Source organism: Girardinichthys multiradiatus, chromosome 1 (genome assembly GCF_021462225.1).
Source record: "Girardinichthys multiradiatus isolate DD_20200921_A chromosome 1, DD_fGirMul_XY1, whole genome shotgun sequence".
NCBI lineage: Eukaryota > Metazoa > Chordata > Actinopteri > Cyprinodontiformes > Goodeidae > Girardinichthys > Girardinichthys multiradiatus.
In genome coordinates this window covers 8,448,820-8,472,342 of record NC_061794.1, presented here as the reverse complement: position 1 = coordinate 8,472,342, position 23,523 = coordinate 8,448,820, and the positions used below count along the sequence as shown (strand labels likewise).

General features: G+C 39.6%; 1 protein-coding gene across 2 annotated transcripts; it reads left to right on the top strand.

The window, feature by feature from the left end:
* Window positions 1-4,942: 4,942 nt before the first annotated feature.
* Window positions 4,943-22,667, top strand: gss (glutathione synthetase). Of its 2 annotated transcripts, XM_047378198.1 has the most exons (14): window positions 4,947-5,051; window positions 5,602-5,694; window positions 6,153-6,285; window positions 6,697-6,842; window positions 7,516-7,591; window positions 8,416-8,555; window positions 8,742-8,858; window positions 12,008-12,088; window positions 14,265-14,342; window positions 14,452-14,521; window positions 17,077-17,271; window positions 17,393-17,474; window positions 19,310-19,499; window positions 21,418-22,667. In XM_047378198.1, exons 3-14 carry the CDS (start codon window positions 6,154-6,156, stop codon window positions 21,539-21,541), a joined length of 1,431 nt encoding a protein of 476 aa, XP_047234154.1. In that variant the 5' UTR covers window positions 4,947-5,051; window positions 5,602-5,694; window position 6,153; the 3' UTR covers window positions 21,542-22,667. The 2 variants fall into 2 exon arrangements, with proteins under 2 accessions (XP_047234155.1, XP_047234154.1); XM_047378199.1 differs by lacking the exon at window positions 5,602-5,694 and having other exon boundaries at window positions 4,943-5,051.
* The last annotated feature ends 856 nt before the right edge of the window (window positions 22,668-23,523 follow it).

Here is a 23,523-nt window from a genome sequence, read left to right as displayed (position 1 = left end):
ACTTAATCTTTGTACCTCCAAAAGCAACAAGATACCTGTTTGTACCTGTTTGTACGACTTGTGCAGAGTTTCTTTATTGCCAATGTCCCGGTATGTGTCCAGTGAAGTCACATTGCACCTTCCTCCAGTGTCAACTTTTAGCTTGAGAATCGTGTCAGAAACCGTGACTGTGCAGTATCCTTCTTCTTTGTGATTATCCTCATCCTTCAGTGTCAAATTTTCAATGCAAAATGTCTCATCACTGTCTGGATCAGTATCCTCTGAGATTTGGTTCACTTGTTTGCCTTTTCGATGTGGCTTTGCAGATCTGCATCTTTTTTTGAAATGATTGTACTTTTTGCAAATGTGATATTGTTGTCCAAAAGCAGGGCATTGCTCCCGTTTGGCTGGATATGAACCTCCAGTTTTTGCACTTTTGAATGTTCATTGATGTTTTATCTGGTTTTCTCCTGTATTTATTCATTGTTCACATTCATTTGAATGTGTCGCCATGTTTGATCTGTACAGCATCCATGCTGGCGAAGGTGACATGTTTTGGAGTAGAGAGGGCTGTTAGGTATTAATTAGTCAAACTCAGAGGAAAGAAGTAATGACACAGGGTCTCTGTTTTTCTTGCGCAAGAGGTAGCTCACACTTTGCAGTGCAAATCTACAAAGTGTTGGCACCCTCTCTCTTTATTTATACATGCTGGTTCACACACACAGTTCAACAGACAGTTCAGGCATTTAGGGTGTGTGTGTGTGTGTGTGGGGTCAGAAGGGTTAGGGTGCATGTGTTTTGCTTTTAAACAGAGAGGGAGTGGGGACTGGTACAAGCAGCCCCCAGATGTTGCTGATAGTAGCATAACTCACTCCTCTCCCCCATCTCCCTTTCTGTGGCATGTGGGAGGGAAAAACACTTTGTACAGACATGAGTGATAAACAATACAAAAGTTTTCAAACCCTAACAGCAACGCTTTGGTAAGTGTTAATTCTGTCTCTTTAAGCAGCGAACGTCTGACGCTGTCACTGCTTATCCCACACACTAATCTGTCTCTAATCAGCTCGTCTTGTAATGCTCCAAAGCTACAGGTTTTAGCCATGTTCCTTAATGTCCTCACATATGCTTCAATAGTTTCACCTGGTTTCTGTTGTCTTTCATTGAAGTTGTGCCTCTCTATTATAACGTTGGTCTCTGGGTTGCAAATCTCTTTGAACTTTCTTTTTAGACATGCGGGGTTCTCCCTTGACTCCCCGGGGACTTCTCTTGCTGCTTCGGCTGATATGACTGCAGGGGCATATGTGAACGATCGCTCCCTCTCTATGGCCTCGGGTCCCGCCAGATTGAAGAATATGTAGGCTTGGGTTTTAGCGTCTTTGTCACTATGGACAGCGGCGATGAAAATATAATATTCACGCTCGAACGTACGCCAGTTTTCAGCAACATTGTTGTCGAAGACGAGAGGATCTGGGCGCCAAAATCCGTCCGACATGCTGTTCTTGAGCAGAGCTTAAAAACTAGTTCTTGTTATCGTCCTTACCGGCTCCTGCTGCCTTCTTTGGACTGTGCAGGCTTTACGAAGATCCCACTTCTGACACAATGTAGATTTGCTTATAATAACTGGTCCATTGTTATTGTGCGTCAGGCATTCATTACCAGCCAATATAGGGAAAACCTGCATACAGGCAGCAACCAGTACAGAAGAAGAACTGTATGTAACTAGAAACACCACAAACCACAGTGACACCTACTGGATACTCCAAATAACTGTAGCAAGTAAGGACAAACATAATCACACTGTTATCTACACCTTTTGCACAGCACAATCATTGAGACAGCCAGACTCTTGCCCATATAAATACTTATTTGTCTCTTCCACTCCCTCATTTGCTCTTTTGAGTCACTGACTAATGTCCCACCCTGCTCTACAGTGGCAATGCGAAACTCTTTTGTCTTTCCACCCAAAACGTTGCACAACTCAACTAAGCAGGAAGGGAGAATATGGATCTAGAAAAGGAAATCATTTATTTAATCTACATTATTTCTACTTTAGAAAAGATTCACTTTGTTCTTTCTTTAAAGTGGAATGTAGATCATGCTTATTTTTTAAACCGTAAAGAACCATTAATTCTTCCACTCATTTGCTCTTTTTTGACACAGCTCAGTTGTCTTGTTTTACCTGATATTGTAATGTACTCTTGCACAACCGCTATAACGGCATCAACAGATGAAACCAAATATTTTCATACAGCGGTTGGACAATGAAACTGAAACACCTGTCATTTTAGTGTGGGAGGTTTCATGACTAAATTGGACCCACCTGGTAGCCAGTCTTCATTGATTGCACATTGCACCAGTAAGAGCAGAGTGTGAAGGTTCAATTAGCAGGGTAAGAGCACAGTTTTGCTCAAAATATTGAAATGCACACAATATTATGGGTGACATACCAGAGTTCAAAAGAGGACAAATTGTTGGTGCACGTCTTGTTGGCGCATCTGTGACCAAGACAGCAAGTCTTTGTGATGTATCAAGAGCCACGGTATCCAGGGTAATGTCAGCATACCACCAAGAAGGACGAACCACATCCAACAGGATTAACTGTGGACGCAAGAGGAAGCTGTCTGAAAGAGATGTTCGGGTGCTAACCCAGATTGTATCCAAAAAACATAAAACAACGGCTGCCCATATCACAGCAGAATTAAATGTGCACCTCAACTCTCCAGTCTCCACCAGAACTGTCCGTCGGGAGCTCCACCGGGTCAATATACACGGCTGGGCTGCTATAGCCAAACCTTTGGTCGCTCATGCCAATGCCAAACGTCGGTTTCAATGGTGCAAGGAGCGGAAATCTTGGGCTGTGGACAATGTGAAACATGTATTGTTTTCTGATGAGTCCACCTTTGCTGCTTTCCCCACATCCGGGAGAGTTACGGTGTGGAGAAGCCCCAAAGAAGCGTACCACCCAGACTGTTGCATGCCCAGATTGAAGCATGGTGGTGGATCAGTGATAGTTTGGGCTGCCATATCATGGCATTCCCTTGGCCCAATACTTGTGCTAGATGGGCGCGTCACTGCCAAGGACTACCGAACCATTCTTGAGGACCATGTGCATTCAATGGTTCAAACATTGTATCCTGAAGGCGGTGTCGTGTATCAGGATGACAATGCACCAATACACACAGCAAGACTGGTGAAAGATTGGTTTGATGAACATGAAAGTGAAATTGAACATCTCCCATGGCCTGCACAGTCACACGATCTAAATATTATTGAGCCACTTTGGGGTGTTTTGGAGGAGCGAGTCAGGAAACGTTTTCCTCCACCAGTACCACGTAGTGACCTGGCCACTATCCTGCAAGAAGAATGACTTAAAATCCCTCTGACCACTGTGCAGGACTTGTATATGTCATTCCCAAGACGAATTGATGCTGTATTGGCTGCAAAAGGAGGCCCTACACCATACTAATAAATTATTGTGGTCTGAAACCAGGTGTTTCAGTTTCATTGTCCAACCGCTGTACGCTGTAAAAGGCACAATAACCATTTTCCTTGTCTGTTTGTTAAATCTCAGAATAATGACACATTTATTTAAAATTTTCTTTAAATGCACAAGTTTCCATAAAATTTCTTAGTATTTGGTAGAATCGCCTTTTACACTATGACTTGGGTCAGACATTTTAGATAACCTCCAACAAGCTTTTCACAGCAGGTTTCTTGGATTCTGGCCTATTTCTATTTGACAGTACTGGTGTAATTGACTGAAGTTTGGGGTCACCTTGCTCACACACACTTCTTCAGCTCAACCAATACACTTCCTTTGGGATTGACATCAGGTATTTGTTATGGCCACTCCAAAACATTAACTTTGTTGTCCTTAAGCAACTTTCTAATAATTTGGTGGGATAAAAGGGTCATTGTCCATTTGGAAGAGGTACTTGTGTCCAAGCTTTAACTTCCAGGTTGGTGTTCTGGGATTTTGTGTCACATTTCTACATAATGCCTTTTCCTCATCATTGGACCTCTCCAGCAAAACAGGCCCACATCATGATGCTGCCATCCCCATACTTCACATTTAGGATGGTAATTTTCTGGTTGGCAGCTTTCAATTGTAAGAATGTTGATAATGGCCAAGCATTTCCCCTGTCGATACTAATTTCACTGTGAATAATGGTCTCTCTCTTCCCAGCTTCAGCCTTCATCTTTAAAAAACGTTTGGTTTTTGTTTAGAAGTTGATCCGTACAGTTGACACAAAACCACATTTATTTCTAGGACAGAATCCGTCTCCTCCCAGAACAGCATGATGGCTGGACTTTTCCGGGCTGCTTATTCTTACCTATAAATGTTTCAATCTCAGCATGCTAACTTCTGAATTTGAAGAAACTAATAAATAAATATCTAGAAAACACTGCTTGTGTCATTGTTGTTACAGCAAATTTAAATAATTTTGCAAATCCCAACCTTAACTCAGTCAGAGAAAAGAAAACCGCCATGAGTCTTTTTATGCAGTGTACGCAAATATCTGGTCTCAACTCTATCTATGTATCTGCTGGACTAATGAAATTGCAACTAATAACGCGTTACAGCATTTTCGTATCGTCAAAATGACGCAGCGCAAATTAAACTGCTGTTTCACCTTTAGTCAGCAATATTCTGCCACAATCTCCACTTTACACTATATACATGAGACTCGCGATTGGTTGATCAGTTTTACGTCTCCGTCGGCTAGTGGACCATGTGAGTGAACTGCTGCATTTGAGAACACTGGAAAATTGGCTTACTCGTTGAAAAAACTTAGAACATTTAGTATTGCCTCAACACAGCATTAATGTAAAGGCAGTTTTGGTACTTTATAACTATTCCGTGTCTTTAATGACCAAACATCTCTTCCTGATCCTTGGTTGCTTACAGTAGACAGATGCCTGAAAGTGGCAAGCGCGAAGATCCCAAATACTTCCGAGTTGGAATGTTTTAGTTCCGAGGTACATTAAATGCAGCATTGAGCTTTAAGAATGAAGTTTGTTCATTCAGTTCACTCATTTTAAAGAGGCTTGTATTAAAACAGCATCAAGAAGTAAGTAAACATTTTGTTTAGCTTTTTACTCAGCATATTAAAATATTAGAGGGAGTTTGAATAGGTGACGTGTGCTAGATTGAATTGTATGAATACAGCCGCGGTGTCGCACCGTGACGCTCTGGCGGCTCATTAAGTTAGTTGTCAGTAGCGCATATGTGGGAGACGTCATTTTTATTCGGGTTTAAAAGACTGCAGGAACAACTGAAACACGGCACCTCAGCTCACAGACTGTACTGTGAATACTTCGAGCCGAACACAACAATACTCTAGCCGTAGCTAGCTACAATAGAAAGCTAACAAGCTACAATCACCTGACTGTAACCCAGAGCTGTTTAACAGTATTTAAATAAATGATAGAAAATGTAAATGTGGTATATGTTAGATGTTTTTTCTTCCATCTGTCTTTTTGTTTTACCTCTGTACATTGCTTTCTAGTGTATTCTGAGCCCCAGTAACTGGATTAATAGCAAAGAGCGGATCATATTGTTATTATTATCAATGCATAATGGTGGCATTAACGTGTGTTGTGTTTTACACTGTTTTTCAGGTGAAAACATTTTCTGATTCTGTTCTCAAAGACAAACCTAACCAGAGAAGTTAAATTGAGAACATCTTAACTCCAGCTCTAATTCCCACATAGGTGAAGTCTAGAACTTGGTCAAAACAATAACTACAGCGAACAGTTATGTGTCTTTAGTCTAGTTGTGTGTCCATTTTATATTTAATTTGATGTGCTGCTGTTGGTATCTAACTAGTACCTGCTCAGAAATTTGTTCTTAGACACTGGACCTGTTCTGATCTGTCACCATGAGATCTGGCAGAGAACCAGAGATTGTTTTAGTAATTCCTGATCACCTGGAAAATGTATTTTCTGCTTTGTTGACTCGGCTGTGTGTGTAACCTGGTTAGCATGTCAAAAACCTAGGAATGACTTTGGATCTTAACTTTAAAATGAATCATTACAGCATTTTCTTTAAATACTTTTTTGTCTTGTCAATTTATTTATTATGAAACACTTTTTGCTGGATTAGCAAGACAAACATTTAGCAGTTTTAATAAAGCTTTTTCACCGTTTGCTTGTCTCATTGTCTCGACCAGAATGGCCTCCGGTGTGCCGGATGAGGTCATGATGACCGCTGCTCTGATAAAAGAATTAGCCGACATGGCAAAAGATGAAGCACTTCTGCAGGGAGTGTTGATGAGGACCAAAGAGACCCCTAACTCATCTGAGGTGCATTTTGTAAACGTGGCATTTTAGCGGTACTGCAAAGTCAAAGGATGTATTTTTTGCATGAAAACTGAATCTGGATGCAAGTGAACTGTAAAAATAAATAGATGCATTGTATCAGTGCTGACAGACTGTTTAGACCTTTAGGTTGTGGGTAGCCTCCAGAAACTGGAATCAGTTTGGTATGAGAGGGTCTGTAAGCTACTGCTGATGAAACGCACGTCAGGAATTTGCTCTGTTTTACGAGACGGGATTTAAGGTGGCTCCATTTTAATCCTGTTTGACTCCTGTTATTTTTTTTTTCTTTTAGAGCAGTTATGTGTCTTCTTTCATTCCTCTCATGCCACACCTAATGTTTTTTTCTTACATTTCTAACATTCTACACTTCTTTTTGTTTTTTTTCCCCCCTTGCAGTTGGTGACGTACGCTCCGTTCACTCTCTTCCCCTCGCCTGTGCCCAAATCCGTGTTCCTCCAGGCTCTTGCAGTTCAGACCCACTTCAACACAATGGTGGACAAGATCAGCCAGGATACAGACTTCCTGCAGGAGGCTTTAGCCAGGTTGGATGCAGCCAGACCACCTATAATTTATGAAAAATATCTAGCTTTCTGTGCAGAGCAAAGCCGGTTCTAGACCAAATTTACGAGGAGGGGGTCAGTGTTTTTTTCATGGGGGCGCAAAAGAAAAGAATGAAACAAAATAATCAGAGCGTTACTTCATCTTTTAATGTATTAAGGGAGCCACAGAGATACTTGCGGCTCTGGAACTGCAGGTTTCAGACCCTTGATCTAACAGATGAAAACTATGACCTTATCTCAATACAGCTGAAACCAAAACTACAACACCATCATTTTTAATTCATTGTTAAAGTAAAACTGTAAAGGTAAAAAATTTAATTGGTACCTTGGATCAATCAGTTATGGTTTCTGTGCCAGTGCATATCATCATAAGAAATTGATTCAGTATTATGTATTATGTCTTCAGTACGGCCATAACAGGGGCCAGGACCAGTTCTACAGGGGTCCTGGTCCCTGTTGGACCCTGTCTAGAACGGCCCATGGTACAGTGTGATGTTAAGATTCACTAATGCACTACAACAGCAAACTCTCCCAATCAACACATCAGTTTCATATCATTATTGGCTGTAATCAAATACAATCTCTTAATGTAACCCGTAAACAATGTGTTGTTTCTAATACCTTGTCAGGACTTTAACAGAGTTTCTGTTCACAGCACCATTGAAGTGGATGATTTTACTGCGAGGTTGTTCAAAATCCACCAGCAAATCCTAAAAGAAGGAAGGTCTCAGGTATGTTGATGGGAAAACTTTAGGTCCATCATTTATACGTTTGTGTTGTTCTCCAAACAGCAGCGCTGGCTTGAAACGTTTACAACTGAGAATGCCCAGGTCCTAACCCCACGAGATCCTGTGGTCGGTCTTCTAAAAACAGATGGAGAAACAAACTCAAAGTTCTTAAGAGGAAAAAATAGGTCAGCATCAGTCAGGATGTGACCCAGAGCTTGATATCAAGCATCTCAGTTTGAATTGCAGAAGTTATGAAGAAGGTTCAACATGGAAATATTGAATCTACATGTGAATTTGATGTATTAGAGATGTATTATTTAAGAGAGGTGTGTAAAAAAACAAAAACTAAATCTGTTTAAGTAACAAAACAAGATTTGTGCCATTCTAAAACGTTTTGATGACTCTTCTATTGATTTAGTACTATAGCAATGCATAGAAAATGCCTGCTTAGAATTAATGATTATTCAAACATGGGGTTTATAAACTTTGCTCTTAGAAATCTTTTATAATTTCGGGATTGAGAACCAGGAAGTTAAGATGTTCTATGTTGCTTCAAGCTGTTTTTTAATGGTTTAAAGACCCATTAAGGCTCTGTTGTTAATTTGCAGCAATGCTGGCTTCTGTTTTTCTCTGCAGACTGCAGAAATGTAGTTTGACAGTGACATGATACCAATAGGCCTCAGGAATGATGTTAGTGTTTATGAAATCATTTCAGTTCTGTGCAGCATTTTTGGCGAGATGGGTGATATTTTGAATTTGGAAGCTTCGTCAGCAGTGGACCTGGATCAGTACCTTCATCCAGGCGTTCTTCTTTGCTTTTTTTTCAGTTAATTGTGTTGGGTCTCAATCGTTCTGACTACATGTTGGACCAGAGAGAGGATGAAACATCTTCTCTGAAGCAGATAGAGATCAATACTATTGCTGCAAGCTTTGGTGGCCTCTCTTCGCGCACGCCAGATGTCCACAGGTAAGTCGGCCAGTAACTGGTCCCACAGATTTGGCCATTTACAAAACAATGATGAACATTTGCAGTAAGGGTGCATTTAGTACATGGGTTAAGTGGGATAAAGAGGGAAATGATTGTTTGAAAATGGAAAAGAAGACCAAACTGAACATAAGGATTACCAAAGGTGCTCTCCCTCTGGTTCCATAGACATGTCCTGAAGGTGGCGGGTCGGCTGGAGGACAGTCAACGAATCCTGGACAACAACCCAGCGGCTGGTCTGGCCCGGGGACTTGCCAAAGCCTGGGAGCTGTATGGATCAGAGAGGTAGCTAAAACATCGGTTCCAGTTTATGTTCATTTTGGGTTTTAATGAATTTAAACCGTTCTTTTTTTTTTCTTCGTAGTGGATGTTTGTCTGAAGTTGTTGTGAATTTTCTTTCAACCCTGGGTCAAAATTCTACATACAAGCTCAAATATATACATACAGCCAACTAATATGTGGAAAATCGTTCCTTAGCAAACTGTACACTTTTGATAGCAAGCGTATAATTATGTTTGGTATGAGCCATCGTTCTGATCGCTATATAAACAAAAGTAGTTGGGTTCCTGGTACCTGCACAGCTTTAAAGCATAGTACATATGTTTTTAACCAGGATTAGTTCAATTTAAAGTGTTCAGTTCAGCAACATACGGCACATTGTGCCAAAGTAATCAAACAAGTGGAAAACTGACAGTTTGTTAAAGCTTATTTATCACATTCCCCCATTAAGATTAGAAAACAAACCCCAGAGTGGACAGCATTGTTAAACACATAAACGATTTACACTAAATACAATCTTATTAAGCTTTATGTTAATATTTAATATGATACTGGATGATTTTGTCATCTTACACTTTTTTTTTTTTTTAAACGGTTTGAAACACATTTTATCAGAACAACAACTCCACAGTTTGACACCGGTACCATACACACTGACATTTTAAATTGATCTGAAATTTGGGTTTAGTGAAAACACAACTTCCTCTAAAGTTCATGTTTATTTGCCCTCTCTTTTAACCATTTCCAGGCACTAGGTAGTAACTACTTGTTCCTTACTTTGTAAGTAATCGAATCAGGTTTTGATCTGTTATGTTTAAAAATATGTGGGTGTAAGTGAATAAAAGCTGATTTTGTTTATGGTAAGTTTTATTAGTTGCAAGAGGCACAACTCTCTTGTCATAAACAGATGAATATTTGTTTAGTTCTCCACACAGTAAATCATGTATTTGACTGTCAATGAGTTACTTAAAAAAAAGAAAAAGGTCCTTGACTTTGAGATATTGTAACTGATTTGGATATTTTGGTCTTAAAATAATTCATGCGTGACTTCCAGTTTAGCTTATTATCAACATAATTCTTTAAAACTTTCGAGAACTATGTTGTGTCATTAGCAAATAAAATAGACTTCAGCACATTTTACACAATAGAAAAAAATGGACCCAAGTAGCCAACCCTGTGGCACCCCGCATGGCACATTCATTAACTCAGAATCACTTTTCTTTCCATACACATATTGGTATCATGTGAACAGCCTTGCAGCCAGTCATGAGCAGGTAATCTAGATGTCATGTTTGTGTTATTTACACAGAACTATTTTAGTGTCAGCTGTAGTTGCTTTTATTTTTTTTTTAGATCTAAAAAAAGATTCAAACTGTATATTTAGCCTATTTGCATCATCTGTTCTATAAAGTCGTTCAGGGCCAGTGAGGTAATCTCATTTTTATTTCCTGAAACCATGCTGTTGCTTACTAACTCTTGCTTATCGATGAGGCCGTTTAGTCTTAAACATTTTTCAAGTATTTTACAGAATTGAGGTGACAAATTGGTTTCTAATTTGACAAGTTTCTATCACAAGATTTATATATAGAAATCCAAGTCTGTTGTTGAGCGTGTGATCTGGGGACTCCTCTTGAACCTCTGGAGATCATTGTGCAAAGAAGGATTCTTGATAAAATCCTGAGCATCCTCTTCATAAGAGTGTCTTCAGTCAGAGGGTTCTTCAGACCCATACAGGAGATCCTTCCTGCCCACAAAACGTTTCTTAACATAAAGCATGTTGTGAGCATTTTTCTGGTCAGTTGTGATGAACGTTGAACGGATATTTTTCTTATTGTCATTATTTCATAAATTAACATTAGTTCCAGATGCAGAGTAAAGATGCAAAATATTAAATAGTTACCTGTCAGAAATGAAGTTATTTTCACTGATGGCCTCATTTTGAGGGCATAAAAGAGATATGGTTAAAATTTGATATAGCGCCCTCTACTGTTGTTGAATCTAATTTGCTATAACATGTCTTAGCAGTGGAGACTTAAATTCAGGAAGTTTGTATGGAGGGGCCTTCTCTTTCTGCAGGTACTGTTGTTCATCTAAGGCTTGTCTTTATGGTGGATTTAGGTTACTTTAACTTGTAGAGGTTGATAATATCACTTCTTGCACGTGCAATTTTTTTGTTTTTTGCACGAGCAATTTAGCGCTCCCTATTTGGGACCTTTGAAGATCAGGTCCACAATGTGCTTGATGAAAAATGTGTTTTTCTTTTTTTGTAAAAATGTTTAACTAAAACTTAAGCAATTATGCTATGACGCAAATGATTTGTAAAAATATGATCCCTAAATGTGGTAGTTTGTTCTTATGAAGGGGTAGAATCCCATACAATAGACGGAGTAAATAAAGTTAGTTGTTTGTAAAAGTCAGAGGATTTTGAAGATCGTTGTTAAAATGTCCACAAATGAAAATCAGCTTCTTGTTAATGATTTAATCTAATTTTTCAAACTGTTTATCTTGAAATGTCTCAATGTTAGTATTTGGTCTCTCTATGTACTATTTAAAATGATGTTTTATTTTTTTATTATTTTAACGGTTAGACAATCCTTAATGTTTTTAATCTCAAAAGATATTTTTTTTTTTAGAATTTGACATTGACAGCAAGACCTCCACTCCTTTTTGCAGAGAAAAACCCATATTTTCCAGACATCCTGCTGCCCTAACTAGACTGAAGGTTTATGCTGTGTTTATGCTATTGTTAGCGATGGTTCACAAAAGTTGTGGCTTTGTTAGAACCGTTTATGTATCCAGTAAACTCCTCTCTGTCTGGCCTCGAGGTCGGAGCCATGTCAGAAGTTCAGTGTTAGACTGCTTCATTCTTTCATTCATTCCTAATGCAGTTCTGATGGGATCATCTAGAACACGCGGCACCAAACAGGTTCAAAATAAGCTTCTGGCAAATGAAAATCTTAGTTCTGCTGTTTCTTTCACTCTGCATTAGTCATCTGTTCCTGGATGAGAAAAATGAAAAAACAAAATACTTGGACAATATATATAAATGATAACTTGGTCATGCAAACATGCAGTTCCAGGTCTCTGTGTTCCTACCTTTAAAGCCAGAGGAGCTTTTTTTTTTTTTTTATCATTAGCTTTTGTTGTCATTTCAGGGCAGTTGTCATGTTCTTGGTGGAGGAAGCCCAGAGGAACATCTTTGATCACCGGTACATTGAAAGTGAACTCTGGAAGAGGTAAGAATTAAACCTGAGTTGCTAAGAAGTATACGGATTAGATGACTGTCTTTCTCACACGGACAGCTTACAGTTCGGCCATAGTTTCCTTTTACTCTGTTCATTCCCGGTTGTAAGCAGTGGAGATTCAATTCAATTCAAATTCAATTCAAAGATACTTTATTGATCCCCGAGGGGAAATTAGAATTCCAGTACAACCCATCCAAACATACATCATGACACAAGACAAGGGGGGTCACCGAGGCTTTGCTGCCCACTCACAGGCGCTGCCCTTGCTAGATGAGAAAAGAGGCTACATTAGGTAAGTAGAGGGAAAAAAAAATCATATTTCACACTTTATCCTTAGCAGGATACAGTTTGAGATTGCAAAAAAACCTCAGCACAAAGAAGCAACAAATTTACAAAACAACATCATGCTGGGAACGGTGAAGGTGGTGTGAGGGGGTGCATATGTTTATCTTGAGCATGTGTGTGTGTGTGTAAGTAAGTCCATGAAGCACTGTCACAGAGGCCATTGTCCTTGATGGTTCGTTGGAATGTTCATCAACCGGCCACAAAGTTCTGAGCAGGTCCACAGGTGTCCTCAGGGAAGGGAGGGGGCAGAGGGAGCAGAGCGTCATGTTTACATAACTTCCAGGAGAAGTTGAAGATAACCAGCCATCGAGGCCGTGCAGGGGAGCCAGATTCAGAAAAACAATCATTATTTGGGTTAGGCTGACTCTTAATTTTCCGTCAGCCTTGAGAGTCTCGCTGGTGCTTCTCAAAGGCAAATCCAAACAGCCAAATTCCTGGTCTTTCTGCCAGATCTGAGCAAACAACTTTCTCCAAGATTTATCCCATTTCACCCCTGAGTCCAGGAACCGCAACCTGCCTGCAATCCTAAGGATCACATCCAGTCTGCGATTCAGCTCACGTAACATCTCAGTCTGAGTGTTGATCACCTTGAAGATCCCATCACAGATGCCAGGCAACCTTACATTGGCCAGAACAGCTGCTGACATTCTCTGAATTTCTCTATATGCCAGGTAACCGCTGACTCCAAAAAGCAGAAATCCTGATATCAAACATCCAATTATATACACATCTTCCACATCCTCGACTGACATCATCGACAAACACACAATCCTCCACTTCTGCCAGGAGTCCATTGTGTATCCAGAGAAAAACGTCCAGTCCGAACAAGTTGGGCTCTCCTTCACCCTGTCTTCTCCTCGAGAAAACTTGATCAATTGCATTGAGAGACCAGCTGACCAAATCCATAACTACGAATTTGGAAGATATGCAAGAAGAGGCTCCAAAGACAAGACACAGAGCTGAAGCAGGGCAGATATGGGAGGGGGTGGGAGACAGAGAAAAAGCGTCCTCCTCCACCGAGAGCAGAAAGAAAAAAAAAAAAAAGATGCATCAATAAGAGATTTCTGATCTCTGGTTTTCGACCTGCTGATACAGATTTTGGTCATTTCTGATTTCTCCTTTAGAACCTCATATAGTAGCGATCTGGTCACACCAAAACAGTGTTTCCTAATTTAAAAGAAAGAGCTTCATGCATCTCAGTGCTTCCCTTTATTTTAGTTTTAAACACTGAAAACTAAACTGGAGTTTTCTCTCCAACATCCTCAACACTAGAACATGACCACCACAATGGACTGCTTGGGTGAAATATTTGGGAGGTTATTATATTTCACATGCCATGCATTCAAAGTTTGAATGCCAGCAATTTATTTGTCCTATTGGATTATCAGTGGCCTTGCAGCCTGTAGTTGATGTATGTCTTTTTAGCAGCCAAGATGCTGAAGCTCACATAGAGAAAGGAAATAAAAGAAAAGAGCCAAGAAAATGTGGGTGAATCAATAACATCATGATTGCAATAATCAGCACCTGGTCACAGTTGTTTTCTTGATATCGTGCAGCTATTTAATTAACACAGAGTGTTGTTGTTACTGTGACTTCATATATTTTAAGTACGATGCATTCAATGACTGGAAGGAGATAGAATTTTTTAGATACTGACTGGACGATCCCCAGTGTTCGGGTCAGCTACACTGAAAATCTGACTATTACTCAGTGTCTCTATGCTAAAGCATATGGACATGATCTGCTAAAAGAGGGAAACTGATTGTACTGCCAGTGTTTTATATCCATCTGCTTTTTATATCTGAAACTGTGTGTGTTTCAGGAACATTCCCACCATAAGGAAACAGTTTGATGACGTCTATAAAACAGGATCTCTTGATCTGGAAAAGAGGCTGATTGTGTAAGTCAATCCTATCTACAGCAATAACTTCTAGAAATGTATAAACCATCCACACTGGCAAAAATCAACATATTAGGATAAATAATAACAGGATTTTTTTCAATTTCAGGGATGGAAAAGAGGTTGCAGTGGTGTACTTCAGGAACGGTTACATGCCACAGAACTACACTAATGAACAGGTATTTTATTCTGTTTCTTCCAGATGAGGAAGCTTTGCAGAGTTTGATTAGTAGATGATGCTAAAGGAGAAAAACTACCAGTTCCTGATTTAACTGATAAATGTGATCAAATTTCTACAAAACTGAGAAAATGTCTGTGTTCTCCACATGCAAAACCATTCCTGTTTATGGCGTCGTCTCTTTGTTGCCCCTTTAGTTTCCCGGTTGTTATTTTCATTAACACCAAAACATCTGACACTGTTTAACATCCTCTTCTACTACTGAACCGACCAGATCAATATTCCAGAGGTTTCACTGCCTTGATATGATTCTCTGATTAAAATGTGTTCCTTTTATTGTTTTGAACTGTGCATAAATAAAGCCAACATTTTAGCCGATGTTGTTTTGTGAGTTCATCATCTCTGGGTTCAACCATTTGCTTAAACTGTTCCAGACATTTCAAAGGGTTTTAATTGCCAATATATTACATTTCTGCAGTTCTCTTCCCTCTGATATGCTGCATTGCCACTTCTGAGCCAAATTCTCTCTGATATTGACCCTTCCTGTTTCTTTAGAGCTTGGTCTTGACCAGTTTGTTGGTTCTGTTTATCCACCAGTTTGTTAAGAACTCACCATTGGTTCTTAGTGGGGTTAAGCTCTGGAGAGATTCTTACTTATGGACAAACAGTCAAGTATAGACTGTTTGTCCAAGATCGGATTCTGATCATTGAGCCACGCTGTGTCACCTTTGCCATGACTTGCTGCTCCATCAGGTCGAATATTCAAAGGTCATCACCAGACTGTATCTGGACTGTCATAAGGCGTTGCTTATAGAGAACCCTTTGATCCCAGTCATTTTTCAGGGGAGTGTTACTGGGCAGAATTGGAAGTGAGATGAGAGGCAACTCCACACATGGATTGTATCAGGATGCTTCACTGTTGGCACCGCACAGGAGTCATTGTTGCTCTCAACCTCTCAACTTTCTTCACGCAAAAGACTTTCCTGATGTCTTAAAAAGTTGGAAGCAGGTCTTGTTAGATAAAAGAACGTCGCTCCAGTCTTCTGTTGTACTTCCTGCAGAGGTTCAGTTCATTTTTGATGAAGTGTCTTCTTAGCTGCTCCCTTTGTATCTAATTTAGGCTCTAAACGTCTTTGTCTTACAGTCCATACATATAAACTTGGATCCACCTGATGCCAGTGTTGAACAAGCTCTGCACTGGTGTCAGCATGATTCAAGTTCAGCGTTTTTATGGCAAATTCCTTATGTGAGACAATTATGATGCAAAATGATGATGGTTGAGCACTTCTCTATGAAGGTGACTGTTGCAAACACAGGGTCATGATGTCAAGCAAATCTGCCCTGCTTATATAGCAATTAGATGCATATAAGTGATATCAGCTAAACTGTTTCACATCGTTATCTGGGCTGATTATCTAAAATGATGTTTTTCCCAAGCCAAAAATGCAGACAAAAATGTTTAAAAAGTCAATTTTTTAACTTCTGTCCAATGAATTATTTTGCATTTTATCACTTGGCTGTTTCCTGAGAACAAAGAGCAAACTGCTGGTGAGCGTTCCCTGATCGTTCAGGAATGCTGACTCAGAGAAAGAAGGCAGCACACAGCCCAAAACTGGCGCTGACAACAGCAGAGTTGGACAACTATGGTAGCATTGTTAAAGTTCATGGACCAGTTGTGGACCAGGGTAATGCTTGGTGCGGCCATTATTTTAAACTGGACATTTGTCTAACAAATGAATCAGTCTCAATAAATATGAATCAGACTCTTATCTACTGATATTAATAATCTACTGATAAAATCAATCCTCCCTTGTCTTAGAACCAATTTTAAAGGAGGAATAATGGAAGAAAATTGGTGTTTATATCAACAATAGAAAATGTATTTAAATTAATACTGTATGATTATTGGAGCTAGTCACTAGTTGAATTAATGATTTAATTACAGGTTTTCCCTCTAATCTACTCTTTAATTAGTGATGAAGAAAATAAACGAGATACAACTTCAACAAACATGAAGACTAAACTGCTAATAGAAAAATGTCTATGGCTGCGTTTGAATGTTCTAAACACCATTAATTAAACCGTGAAGGCTTAACTTTTCATCACAGTTTGTGGTCTTTCTAGAGTTTAAAGAGAACTCATTTGGAGCCTTAGTATCAATAGTTATTTTGAGAGGAAGAGCTTTGGCAGGAAATAAAAACCAAAGAGGGACTGAAAGTTCCCAAGACACCTGAACACATCAGTTTCAGGTGAAACGTCATCTCCCTCCATAGAACAGTTGTTCTGTGGAGGGAGATGACGTTTCTGGCTCAGGTTCTTGGAAATCTCCGTTGAGGCAGAAACTTAGTAGGAAGTTCAAACAACAATTGCCTCTGGTAGCTTCCAGCCGAGAACATGTCATCAGGAAGATCACTAATAAAAAGTGGATATAAAAATGAGTAGACAGTGGACTTGTGAAGGCATTTTGAAAAGCCTTGGTTGAAGTAACTAAATGTGTGTAAAAGGTCATATCTGTATGTGCCACAGTAGATCTTTAGAATCATCTGTGAATTGCAGTGCTGGGATGTTCGTCTCATGATGGAGCGCTCTACGGCTATAAAATGTCCAGATATCAGCACTCACCTGGCAGGAACCAAGAAGGTCCAGCAAGTGTTGTCCAGACCTGGAGTTCTGGAGAAGTTTTTCCCAGACCAGCCACAGGTGGTGGAACAGATCAGGTCAACTTTCACTGGCCTCTACACTCTAGACATGGTGAGTAAAGGTTTTTTTTTTTTAGCGAATCCGTTTGCTGTTAAAATACAATAAACAGACTGCTATACATGTTAACTTCTCCAGATTGATTTCTATTTTGTGTTGGTGCTGCTGTCCACAGGGACCGGAGGGTGACAAAACTGTAGCGATGGCTTTGGCAGAACCAAACCGGTTTGTTCTGAAACCTCAGCGAGAGGGAGGAGGTACAAACAGACACAGATCTCCATGTAGTAACTCCTCCCTGTATTTCTTACTTTTCCTGTAACCTGATAACCATCAGGTTGGACTTTCTTTCTTAGTGGTATCTGGCACATTTACAGCAAACATCTGGGAAAGTTCTGGGAACCATCGTGGTTTGTTTTAGGGGTGGGACTTCAGTTCGCAAAAAAAAAAAAAATAAATGCATTTAATTGCAGTTTGCAGTTTAAACATCATGAGATGTTTGTGAGTGCACGATGTCCTGGCACGCCTTTTACTCTGATGCGCACGTCGGAGGCCGGCTAATGGCTACCAGAACAGAGGAATAGGATGAACGCGTGTTGCTAGGAGTAATGAGAGGCAAGTTTAACAAAAAAAACAAAAAAAAGCGACCTGATGGATGCCTTGATAAAAACGAGGTTGGGTGCAAATTGTACAGAAAGAGTTGCATACCACCGAAGCACTTCAACCCTACTGTTCAACGGGTTTATTTTTTGCACTACAATCAATCTGTTATCGCCTCATTGTCCAACTACTCCATTTTAAGGGTTTATTATATATTTATGCCTGCGTGTCTATTATTTGATTCAGTCGTCCACTAAAATCCATTTAAATCTGAAATGTTGTTTTTTAAGGCAAATATTGTTATGCAATTTTAATGCGATTAATTAAGATTAATTAATTACAAAGCCTTGAATTAATTAGAATAATTAATAAGTCCCACCCCTTTCAAACCAAATGACGTTTTTAAGGAGGATTTCATTTATGAACCAAAACCCTAAAAAGTAGCTTTGGTTGTGAGACGGGTCAGTTTTGAGCACCTTGTGGAAGAGTAGTGGGTCCAGTAACTCCTGCATTTTAGTGATACGAAAGAAAAGCTCTCTAAACCAACCTGATCCTGTGTGAAAAGGGAGGTTAAGTCAAGGGTTACAGTTCATTAGCCTGATGTCAAACCTGCAGAATCGAGAAGTTCTTAAAGGTTAATCAATATAAATAAGGCAAAAAGATCTCAGTAGGAAAGACATCGTGCCCTGATGTGAAGAAGTTCAGGAACCGTTGAGAATCGTTCATTCATTGGCAGAGGTTATTTTCAAGGCTTTGCGACTCGAGGATAGCACAGCAAGAGCCCTTATTCCAAAATAAGGGAAAACATAGAACCATTTTCCAGAATTAATGGAACCATGAATTCTGTTCTCTACCCTGATCCTAAAGGGGAATATGTGGCTGTCAGTCTGTGGCCTTAGGATGAAGGGCACTTCTGTAATGATCCAAAGCACACCAGCAAGTCCCCTTCTGAATGGCTCAACAACAACGGAAAAGAAAAGTCCTACAAGAAATCTGGACCTAAATCCATTTGAGATGCTGTGGCATCACCCTAAGTGTGTTAAAACACTCACTGCCAGTCATCACCATGACTTGATGGTAGACAACCAGTTTTAGTAATTTTTCTATTTTCCTCATTGGCCCAGGTTGGTTTGGGTAGATCTTGCCCTTTTAGAAATGAAATTATGGTTTGAAAACTGTTTTAGGTTTTTTTGTAGTTACTCATGTTATCTTTGACTGATGTTACAGTTGGTTTAAAGATCTGAAATATTGAGATGTGACTAAAAAACAGAAATTAAATAAATCTATTGGGGGCAAATGTTTTTTTTACAGCCCTGTAGAAGAGCATTGTTAAGTTACCAAAAATGTTCTCCAAGTGTTAGAGAAGATAAATGTCTAAGCACACAAGTGTAGTCCTAGCTCAAATCCTAGTCTGTAATCTGATACTTTATGTGCCTCTGTGTTATTCTGTGCTTTAAACCTTAATCCATGCCTAATTTTGATCCTATCATTCTAGGTAACAACATCTATGGCTCAGAGATTACCCAGATCCTGGGGGAAGTGAAGCAAAGCACGGAGCGGATGGCTTATATCCTGATGGATAAAATTAGTCCCCCTCCCATACAGAACTACTTGCTAAGACGAGACGCTCCCCTCACAGTCAGTAACTGTCTGAGTGAACTGGGAGTGTTTGGAGCATATGTCAGGTACATATATTTGATTGAGGTTTGTTGAGCTACAGAAGCATGTAAACATGCGTTATACTGGCTGCACCGATGTAAACCGTTTCCACACGTAGCTCTGGCTGTGAGTTTAGTGTAGTTATCCTACTGGAGGGGAAACCTCCACCCCCCTCTCAAGTCTTTCTGACAGGTTTCTTCCAGGACCTCCCTGTATTCAGCTTCATCCATCATCCCAGCAGCTCTGACAAGCTGTGTCCCTGACCAAAAAATGTATCCCCACAGTATGATTCTGCCAACAACGTGTTTTATTTCACCGTGTTCATAGTGATGTGCAATGTTATTCTTGTGCCACACGACGCGTGTTGTGTTTATGCCAAAAAATATTCTACTTTGGTCTTGTCTAAACCCAAACACCTTCTTTCACTAGTTTGCAGGGTCCCCTACATGGTTTGAGGCTAACTTTAAACTGGACTGTTTATGACAACACCTCTTTCTTCTTGCCCTTCCATTAAATTCACAATTCTGGGATGCACGAATAATAGTTTACCTGTCAAAAGATTGGCCTATTTCATCAGTGTATCTCTGCAGCTCCTCCAGAGTAACTACAGACCTGTTGACTAATTCTCTGATTAATGTTCGCCTCGCCCAGCCGGTCAACGCCTCGGTAGATTTGTAGTTGCAGCGTTCCTTTTCCGTGTTCCGATGATGGATTGAACAGAACTCTGTGAGATGTTCAAAGTTTGAATGCAGCTCCACAGCACACGTCTCAATTTTCTTTTTAACAATCTTTGAGAAACCTCATTCGACTTCCCTTTCCGGAAAGAAATCTTAATAAAATACATGTAGGTATGTGATAATAAATACTTCTGCGAGGACGTTTTTGTACGTTTTTGACAGGCCTTGTGATAAGAGATCAGTGAGTGCCAGAGCTGAGCAGCACATGCAGTTTGACTTCAGGGCAGCTAATCTGCATGAAAATGATACTCTGAAAGGTTCTGACTCTCTCAGCGAGAAAAGATTTTACATGTAAGTACAGCTGAAATTCCAGCATACCAATTTATTTTGGCACTGCAGCAGAAATTGCTTAAAAGTAAAGTTAGTGGACTTGTAGTCCTATAGCAGAGGTTTGTTGTATATTTTAGACTTACTGTTTAACAAGTCAAACTGAAAACGATGTTAATGAGGAGAACCAGATCAGTTCATAAAACCCTTCAGAGACCTTCATGTAGTTCAAATTCTGCAATGATTGACCTGTATTTTGGTAAACAGTTTAGTGCCAAAGGTTGTGGCACTTAAAGCTGCAGCGGGTAACTTTTGTAAAAATGTATTTTTTACATATTTGTAAAAACTGTCACTATGTCCTGACAGTAGAATATTAGATAGATGAAAAAAATCACCCTCCTCTGGCTCCTTCCAGTGGTCCTACTGCCATTTGCAGAAATACACCACTCCTGGTGAGAAACAACCAATCAGAGCCAGGACGAATGTCTTAGCACTGTCAATCTCGTTATTGACACTGCTAAGACATTTGTGGCTCGTGATTTTGTAGCTAGTTTAGCAGTTAGCTTAGGGTCATTGTCCATTTGGAAGACCCATTTGTGCCCAGTCTTTAACTTCCTGGCTGATGTTTTGAAAAACATGAAAGGTTGTTCTAGTATTTCCACATAATCTTTCCTCATGATGCCATTTTTTTGAAGTTTTGTGAAGTGCACCAGTCCCCCGTGCAGCCAAATCATCCCCACAAGACAATGAGGTTGCTCCAAATGTAACAATGGTCATTATGGAGAAGGTCCAGAGTTCTTCAGTTTAAAATGATGTAAAACAGGATTTTACAAGCTGTACCTGTCCTTTGGTCAGTTAAATGTGTATCAGTTTATCCTCTCTTTGTGCCGTAATGCAACTTTAAAAACCACAGTTCTCTTGTTTTGCTGTTTCGTCACAGGCTGGGGGAGCACATGGTGATGAATGAGTGTGTGGGTCACCTGCTGAGGACCAAGAGTTCAGAGCACACAGACGGGGGTGTCGCCGCAGGTGTGGCCGTTCTGGACAATCCTCTACTCCTCTGAGAAGTCACTGCTTGAAGAACCCAAACCCAACAACGTCAAATTACAGCTGAGTCAGACAGGAATGCGGAACGTTTAGGTTCAGAGCGATGAAAGATAAAGCATCCATCACTCTATTTGAGGTGGTGGTGACTGGCGTTTTTTATTATGTTTAGCAGGTTGTCTTTCAATGCGTTCAGAGGATTTAGAAGAACCACTTCAACTGTTTGTTCTGGTCCAGAACATTTCTGCCCTCAGATATAAGCAAACAAATGTTGTCAGAGAAGAACTTTTAAACTCAGCAAAGATTGAAAAACAAAGGAGCATGTTTCAGCCAGCCCAAGTCCACAAAAAGAGACATTCAGTTTCCCTTTAGGTGTAAAATGTAGCTGAGTTGTAGTAGAGTTCTGATGATACATTTTTAGCTGACATATTAAAATTTGTCAATATAAAATTCACTGCTCCTTGTAAGGAAATAGAAAAATGTCTTATTAGCAAAACATTTAAATACGTTTTTTTTCCTGGGTGCTTGCTATCATTATAAACAACAGTGACATCTAGTGGCATTGAAGCATAATTACACTCCTTTAAAAGCTGAAATTGTATTTTATGTTCAGAGTTTCTGTGGCTCTAACAGTTAAAAGCCGAAATCATTGAAGAAAATAATGAAGTGACTAACGAAATGTAGTGTTGCTTTATTTGTTAAAAAACTATCTTTTTGTATCGCAAGGGATAATCTGCTTTATTACAAAACCTAGTAAAATATCCACACAGCAGAAATGCAACAGCACATGAAACGTACCACAAACTGAGGGTTTGTACATGGAAATTACATGCTTTTTTTTTCTTGTTAACATAATTGCTATTTTATTAAATAAAAGTAATCCAAAGTGGGCCAGTACACAATCTGAAAGAATCTATTTTTTATTTATTTTTATCTATGTTGTAATTACACATCAATGTTGGAACAGAGTTTTTTCTATCTGCTGGGATTCATCCAAACATTTACCTGCTCAGTCATTTTTAAGATCCTTTAAATTAACACAGAAACGGTGAGTCTTGGCAGATCTTTGAAGTAAATCAATGAGCAGATGTTTTCATTTGGACAAAACACAGAAAGCAAATATTAAATGATACATCTGTAAAGCTGCCTTGTCTATTGTTTTACTGCCTTCACATCTTTTTGACTATTTTATACAAGTAACAAAACAAGACTTTATGGTTTAAAATGATTTATCATTTTAGACATGTATCATTTTCAATTTAAATAAAAGACAAACAGATCTATTAGAAGAAATAGGCAAGAAGTGCTCTGTGTCAGAGGTGTGCACATCATTAAGCTAATAGTTGCAGGGCCACTTTTTGAAGGAATTTCAGACTTCTTTGGTAAGACTGTGCCAGGACATCTTGGCAATATTTCCATATTTTACATTGCTAATGTTCTCCAAATCTCTTAGATGAGGAGCACATCATTTGTCCACAGCTATTCCACACATTTTCTGTCAAATTTGCTTCTGAACTCTGATTTAACTTTAAATTTCCTCTCCTGGAGTCATTCTTTTGCTTAATCAAGGGTATTCTTGGCCTCCTTGTGATGCTGAAATGTAAAATTCCTCTTCAGCTTTCCGGCAGCCACCTGTAGAACCAAACCTGGCGGGCATTGGAACCATTCCTAATTTAATCCACTTTAAGAGCAACTCAATTCAGAGTGAAAAAGCCCCAGAGCATGATGCTGCCACCACCATGTTTTACTGTGGGCCTGGTGCCCTGCTTATGATATTGTGTATTGTTTTTGTGCCAAACTTGCCTTTTGGAACCATCAGACCATAATATGTGCTCTCATAAGTTTTTTTTTGGGGGGGGGGGGATTTTAGTCAGCCCTTGGATGTTTTGTTTGAAAGAAAAGATTTCTGTCTTGCAATTTTGCTCCCTAGACACATTAAAAATACAACAAGTCGTCCTTCAGATGCCAGCAGTTCCTTCAGGTTTTTTTGGTGACAGCTCTC

Excerpts from the sequence above, each read along its gene's own strand:
- gss (XM_047378199.1), top strand. The coding sequence starts at position 6,154 with ATGGCCTCCGGTGTGCCGGATGAGGTCATGATGACCGCTGCTCTGATA. Across the intron at positions 12,089-14,264 it reads GAAAGTGAACTCTGGAAGAG|GAACATTCCCACCATAAGGA; the intron begins GTAAGAATTAAA and ends TGTGTGTTTCAG. Across the intron at positions 19,500-21,417 it reads GTGTTTGGAGCATATGTCAG|GCTGGGGGAGCACATGGTGA; the intron begins GTACATATATTT and ends GTTTCGTCACAG.